The following is a 7859-nucleotide window of genomic DNA, read 5'->3' as shown; positions in this document are numbered from 1 at the left end:
CAAATACATTAACATTGTCATGTACATTACCATGCCAATCCCTCCAAGAGTTGTCATGTCAGGAATACATTTTAAATGCAATTGCATTAAAGATAATTTATATATTTTTTATATTATTTTCTATCAAATATAAATTTGTATATATAAATTATTTTTAAGTTAATGCAATAACTTTGGTAGGCTTAAAAATATCCATCCATCCATTTTCCACCGGGACCGGGTCTTGGTGACAGTAGGCTGAGTAAGGACACATATATGTCCTTTTCCCTGGCCATGTACACCAGTTCATCCTGAGGAATCCCAAGGTGTTCCCAGGCCAGCTGAGAGATATAATCACTCCAGCATATCCTGGGTCTGCCCTGGGGTCTCCCCCAAGTTGGACATGCCTGGAACACCTCCACCGGCAAATGTACATGAGGCATCCTAAACAGATGACCGAACCACCGCAAATAGAATTTAAATAGATTTAGTTAAATCCTTTTATAAGCACCCCTTTATAGGCCTCTGGGGTTTAAAAGGCCTTGGAAAAAGTTATGTTGCAAATGAAATTATCCCCTGGTTCTTTAATAATGGACTCCACAAGTTTGTGCAACACCTAATGTTATCCAGCATAATCATTACTGTAATTGCAAGGCCAAAATTTAAATCAGGAATGATCTAATCACAAGAACAATTACTGATAGTTATCTTACCGCTGCTTCCTTCATGTTGGACTCCCAGCAGCTCATCAAAGCAGTGTAAGATACTACTTTGAGCAGCACTGCCTCCTGAAAACTCCATTGGCTTCTCCTGAACTCCATCATAGACGAGACCTTCTGGCATTGATGGGTTATCTTTCCATCTAACACCCACATGCAGAAGAACATTTTTATAGATTCAAAAGAATTTTCAAAAGAAAATTCAAAAAAGCAATGAAACCTACAGTATGACTTACCCAGACAGATAGATCCTCATAATGCCATAGAATATGGAAGGGTCTACATATTCTGAAATGGTGAACATTTATTTGCCACTTGAAGTATTAAAACCATTTGAATAGAAGTTGATTATTTTCACTTGAAAGTATTACCATGCATTAGTTTAAAGGCCTGTTTCATGCTGCCTATGGCCTGACTGACAACATCCAGAGCTTTGGTGACCATAGCAACATCATTATAATGGATGCCATTGATGACATCAAGGATAGACTGTGAAAAAAGAAACTGCTAGTATTACCACGGTACAGTAATGTAATCAGATGGTAATACCACACTGTAAAGTGATTTTCAAAGTAAATAAAACAAAAATTATTGGAGTTCAAGACAGTGCTATTTCAGTCTTTCTACTTCAAAATGTCATGTCTGATTCAATGTGTTACTTGCCGTTTCTTTGTAATTTGTGAAATTTACTAGCAATTTCAAAATGATTGTTTCGAAGTATTTTTTTTTTCAGTGTGTATTCACATTCCATGGTACACCATTCCATCTTGGCTATTATAGCTTCTGTAGCTCAGTGCTCTGTCTGTGAAGGGTGGCATTTGTAAAGGTGTCAGACCTTCAGGCCAGGAACAGCTGCCAGCTCCACCAGCAGTGTCACCAGAAAAAATCCTCTTACACTTTCCCCACCAGGCAATGTCAGCAACAACTCCAAGTTCCTTTCAGGAAGCAAGAACAGTCACCATGAATGACAGATGACCACAACTTACATCAACATGTGTTTGTTTGTTTGTTTTTTTACATGTTGTAATTGTGGTGTCTAATTCTTGACATAAATGTAATTATAAGGTCAGATGCTGCAAAGAGGATCTGAATTCACACAAAGCATATTTACATATTCACCTCTGAACATAATGAGATGGCTCCCTCTGCTGGTTTTAAAAATCAGTAACATTTAACACACATTTCTGTTAATTCTTCTAAATGCTTACTCCATGGAAAAAGGTCTAGGAACAGTCCACGTCTAGTTGTGCGTGAAAAAGAAATATACAAATCCAGGTTAGTTTGACAGACAGACAGACAGACAGATAGATAGATAGATAGATAGATAGATAGATAGATAAAATTATGAAAATGACAATTAAAACCAGATTAATCATTTCATTATAGAAAACTGTATGCAAAATATGTATTAAAATTGAAAATGAAATGAAATTGTTTCATTTTCACAGTGACAATGTCCCTGCCAAACTGAAAAATAAAATTGAGTTGGTGATTTGACATTTCATTTTATATCTACAATCTCGAAGCAAGACTGCCAATATTAAAATGAAAAGGCAAACATGAAAAAAAACCTGCAAAAACATTGCTTATTAAGATTTTTAGTAATGCTCATGCATATTAGTGAGTTTTCAGTTTATTTTATTTTTTATTTCACAGTTTTAATTTTCATTTTGGAAATCAACTTGTATGCAAATTCTGTGTTAATCAGTTGTTGAGACTGAGTTATGCTATTAATAGTTACTTGCATTTGAATGATTTTGTAGAGGAGCTTTATGGACGCACAAAAAAGAAAAAATCTAGCCAACTGCCTAAACTGAATTATACATGCAGACACTCAATCAAAAGGGTTCCACGAGTGATTTTTCACCAAACTGGACAAAACTTCTACCGAATCGTACAAAAAATGCCCTGACACAAGTAAACTAAATCTAGGCTATTACAGCTATTGCAAAAAAGTAAAAATGAAAATTAAAGGTGACATATCATGAAAATCTGACTTTTCCAGGTTTTAAGTGCTATAATCAGGTCCCCAGTGCATCTACCAACCAAGGGAACGTGAAAAAGATTAACCCAATAACTTTGTTTTGGTAAGCCTTTTTCTGCAAGCGTCTGAGAAAACGAGCATGTCTGATTTTGCTCCCTTGGTGACGTGGCAAAGGGATCTCATTATAATATTACCGCCCCTGATTTCACAAGCGACAACGGTGTATCAGTTATAACGCCATGGCGAAATTTTGAGCAAAATATGCTAACTGTTCTGTCTTTGGCTGCACAGACGAGCCCCAGTTTCAGAGGAGACAAGAGAGCAGGGGATTTATTGATTTATTTACTGTATATTGCTGCTGTCTTCCACACAGATCTAAAATTAACATGCAATTTATTTCCCAGGAGTTTACCTTCACAGACATAACCGACTGTTTTTGTAACTCGTGTGTGTTTTTAACGTAAACTTGTGTGTGAATGATGTGTGCTTCGGATGTGTGCTCTCAGAAAACGTCTCGGGTTACGTATGTAACCCTGGTTCCTCGAGGGAACAAGACGCTGCGTCGGAAATGCTAGGGGAACGCCCAAAAGTCTACTAAGGGAATCAGTCTCTCGAGACTGATCTCTGGTGTAATACGAGCAGCCAGCTCAATGCCCTGTAACGGCGAACCGGCAGGGAACAACCAAACCCGCTGCTCTAGAGACCTCTGCGGAGGTGGCGAGCCTCCTTAGACTTAAGTACGGTCCGCAGATCCGGCTTAGCCTTAGAGGCCCCCGACCTGGAGCGTCGCCTCGCCCCCGTGTCTCGACACGGGGGAGCACACGAGGCCACGCTCTGTTTTTGCACGTCCCTGTATGTGGAGCTGGTACCCGGAGGGGGCTGCCTGGAACACCCCAGAGACTTATATTACATATTGTAAAAAGGGGCATAATATGTCTCCTTTAAATTAAAAGCATTGAAAGCGGCATTGAATTTAGATCTGTACATGTTGCATAACTTGTCTTTGTGCGTGTTTTTAATGGCGTTGCACATTATAACCAATCACACATGATTCTGCTGAGCTTATGAATGCAATGGCCAATTAGAAGTGTTCAGATGAGTCATCACCGAAGCACCGATGCCCTTTGAAGTCTGTGTCCTTCAAAGGAGGAAGCCTCCGAATTGGCTGTGATGTGACTGGTTATTAAGGCACACATGATCCAATTTGACCATTAGGCCTAGGCTATCTCCAATAGTAAAAGCCACGGAGATGAAGATGAAGATCATTTAATAATAAAGGCTTGAATTTGGGTCTGTTCCTCACAATTGTATTTAAAGGTGGGGTCAGCGATTTCTGGTAGCCAATGTTGACATTTGAATTCACCAAAACAAACACGCCCCTACCCCAAAATGGTCTCGCCCCTATTTTGATAGCTCCGCCCCACACATACGTACGCAACCCAGGCAACGATTAGTTCTGTGAAACAAAGCAAAACCAATGTTACACCGTGTCTACACTGGACGCGAGTGGCGCAGCGCAAAAAAAAAAATACTATAGAACTCATTATAATTAGTGATGCTGTCTACACCATAGATATAGCCTATATACATATCTATAGTCTACACTGGATGTGGCGCGGCACGACACGACAAATCCGCAACAGAAAACTGCTGCTGCATTCTATTTATGACATACTGACACAAATTTCAAATGATTTTCAACGGTCGCTTTGTCCAGTGTACTAGACAGACTTTAGCTGTTGCGGCGCAGACACGGTGTTACTCACCTATCGAGAAGAAACAAAGCAACCTCGGCGTCCGATCGCAGGCCTTCCGCTCCTTGAGTTCTCTCCAGCACTGGAAAGCTGATCCAATATTTTACACGGGTCCTACTTCTTGCCTTCTTGCCTTAAGCCTTCTTTTGTTCCGTAGACGTTTTCCTCTTTTGTTTTTTTATCCGCAATCTCTATCTTTCTGTCGCTCGGCTAATGTCCGTCCAGTGCACTGAACGCTCTCTCCTCCACATCATGAGTAGACACGCCCCTTACTGCTGATTGGCTACAAGTTTGTTTTGCTATTCGGCCCGAATCAGTTTTCTAAAGCGTTTTTTTTAAAAATCGCTTACCCCACCTTTAATTGTTCCAGCGCACATTTAAACTTGAGTTTTATTGTATTTTATTTTACTATTCTTAGTCACAGCATGACTGAGAAAATGCCTTTGTATGCCTTTGTAACAAAATAAATATTACATGTTAAGTAATGCTTAATCGATTACAGAAATGTTATTCAATTTTAAGATGTTAAAGTGTAGTCTTGTTTAACATTATGTAATCATTCAAAATGAGTTGGCAGCAGAAATTACACAGAACAAAAGACACGGTGTTACTCACCTATCGAGAAGAAACAAAGCAACCTCGGCGTCCGATCGCAGGCCTTCCGCTCCTTGAGTTCTCTCCAGCACTGGAAAGCTGATCCAATATTTTACACGGGTCCTACTTCTTGCCTTATTGCCTTAAGCCTTCTTTTGTTCCGTAGACGTTTTCCTCTTTTGTTTTTTTATCCGCAATCTCTATCTTTCTGTCGCTCGGCTAATGTCCGTCCAGTGCACTGAACGCTCTCTCCTCCACATCATGAGTAGACACGCCCCTTACTGCTGATTGGCTACAAGTTTGTTTTGCTATTCGGCCCGAATCAGTTTTCTAAAGCGTTTTTTTGAAAAATCGCTTACCCCACCTTTAATTGTTCCAGCGCACATTTAAACGAGTTTTATTGTATTTTATTTTACTATTCTTAGTCACAGCATGACTGAGAAAATGCCTTTGTATGCCTTTGTAACAAAATAAATATTACATGTTAAGTAATGCTTAATCGATTACAGAAATGTTATTCAATTTTAAGATGTTAAAGTGTAGTCTTGTTTAACATTATGTAATCATTCAAAATGAGTTGGCAGCAGAAATTACACAGAACAAATCAAATGTTTTCACAATGCATTTGATATGACAACTGAATACGATATAATAAAAATGTTAAAGGGGGCATCGGATGCAAAATTCACTTTTACATGGTGTTTGCATATAAATGTATCTTAGCAGTGTGTGGACACAACCACCCTACAATGATATAAATCTGTTCACTCCTTTTATTTATCCCCCCAAAAACTAAACACTCTTAATTATCAAGTTGTTTTGATTTTCTGAGCAGTATGACATCACACTACTCAGGCCCCGTCCACAACAACTGACTGACTGTCCCGTATTAGCATATCTCCACCCTCAGACAGTTGTACACTGTCCGCCATTTTCTCAGCACTCCAGCAGCTGTAGTGACAACAATGTCTTGTAAGCAATGCAGGTGTTTTGTAATTGGATGTAAATGTGAACGTAAGAGTCTTAATTTTCTCCCAACATCAGAGCCACTGAGGATGCAGTGGATTCGTGTTGTTTTTGATGGTAACACGCCACCAAATACAGAAAAAAATAGAAGAGAGAGGTGGAGTGAGCAGGAGCTCATTATAATTTAAAGAGAGATGCACAGAAACAGGTCGCTGTGAACAGAGCTGTTTTTGACAAGGTAAAAAGGTGTTGTTTTACACAACCATTGAGGAATTTTAACCAAAGAATGTTGCAGACATTTCATGAAGACCCTGAAGAATCATACCAGCTTGTGGAAAATGGTCATCCGATGTCTGCTTTAATGCCCTTATTTTAATATTCATAAAGTTGTTCATATGAAAATTTGCATTTTAGATGTCAGTATGTCAATGTTGTATGTTAGGTATTGTATTCATTCTAATGTAAACATAAGGGTCACCCCCGGGTGCTTTACGACTACTGTCATCTTATCTGAGCGCAAAACACTGCTTGGGAGAGTTTCAAGATACTAAAAATAATAAATACATAAAATGATATACACTTGTTTATGTGTTTATTCTTGTTGGCAGTATTTTAATAGTATCTAATGATTATCAACAAATTAAGCATTAGAAAAAAAAAAACACTTTCCCCACTGCTAACAGAATTTTCCAGCTTTCCGCGTTTCAAGAAGAGAAGAGGCGTGACGTGTGGCCAAGTATGATAACCCATACTCATAATTTGTGCTCTGTAGATGGGGGTTTGGTGCCTTGCTCAAGGGTCTCACCTCAGTCGTGGTATTGAGGGTGGAAGTGAGTGCTGGTTATTCCACCGACAATTCCTGCCAGACCTGAGACTTGAAACCACAACCTTTGGTTACAAGTCCGACTCTCTAACCATTAGGCCACGACTGTCCCACTGTTTCCACTGTTATATTGTAGGAGGAACTATCCTATCGATCCAGGAAGTGGTATAGGAATGTGCAAGCTTTGGGAGTGTTGATGGAAGCAATCTACTCTATCTATCTTTTGATCATCGTTCTGAATCTCTCCAGATGTAGTCTTTGACAAAAAAGACATTTTCTCATCTTAAAAAAAAAACAAAAAAACTTTATTATTTTTTTTATATATATATATAAAACTCAGCCACATTTAAGTTTTGAGAAAAATGCATGAAGCTAGAATAAAACGTTAACGTGAGAGGATTTGTTTCAATGTTAACATCCTAAACGTATGGTTGGTCAAGGTACGGTTCAAATGTTTTGAGGATGGGCCGGAAGCTTTAAAGCCCTGACTCGCTGTGAGCTGTTGGGACCATTTCCATGGCACTCTATGCCAGCAGACACTATACTTCGGACTGGAGAATGCAAGCATCGCTGCCCCGGATCGAAATTTAGACTGTACCCCTGAAGCGGGGAAGTCTGCAAGTGAATTGGAGCAAGTAATCTGGTATTATTGTCCACAGGACCCAGCTCGATATGCCAGGGCCGTTTCCACTGTCACTTCCGGGGCTTGATCGTGCCTCATCGGTAGAGGTCTGCTACCCATTACCCGGGTTTCGGGTCGGGTTCGGGTTAATGTTTAATGAATAGCTTCTGGGTCGGGCTCGGGTTTATAGCTAAACTAAAACTATATTACGCTGCTTTCATAGAGGCACGCACACACATTATTGCACACGACAACACAGCACGGAAACTTTTATTAGTAAAATAGCTTCGACAGGCTACTGACTCGCAATGTTATATTTCTCTGCAATGGGGGTAAAATCGCTGTTTTTAAAGTAACTAAGCCTCATTGCTTGTAGAGAGAGACGCGCAGACGCAGGTTCACACACGCAACTTTCATC

General features: G+C 39.6%; 1 protein-coding gene across 1 annotated transcript in view; it reads right to left on the bottom strand.

The window, feature by feature from the left end:
* Positions 1-617: 617 nt before the first annotated feature.
* LOC107718947 (indoleamine 2,3-dioxygenase 2-like) overlaps positions 618-7859 on the bottom strand; it is a 26439-nt gene continuing 19197 nt past the window's right edge. The window contains exons 5-9 of the mRNA XM_016526202.1: positions 1907-1921; positions 1534-1633; positions 1070-1187; positions 935-986; positions 618-841 (exon numbers count right to left, since the gene is read on the bottom strand). Of these exons, the coding sequence (XP_016381688.1) occupies positions 658-841; positions 935-986; positions 1070-1187; positions 1534-1633; positions 1907-1921 (469 nt within the window). The 3' untranslated portion in view covers positions 618-657. The remainder of the gene's footprint in view (positions 842-934; positions 987-1069; positions 1188-1533; positions 1634-1906; positions 1922-7859) is intronic.

This window comes from Sinocyclocheilus rhinocerous, unplaced genomic scaffold, assembly GCF_001515625.1.
Source record: "Sinocyclocheilus rhinocerous isolate Xijiao unplaced genomic scaffold, SAMN03320098_v1.1 scaffold373, whole genome shotgun sequence".
In the NCBI taxonomy this organism is placed as follows: Eukaryota; Metazoa; Chordata; class Actinopteri; order Cypriniformes; family Cyprinidae; genus Sinocyclocheilus; species Sinocyclocheilus rhinocerous.
This window is presented reverse-complemented; position numbering and strand designations above follow the sequence as displayed.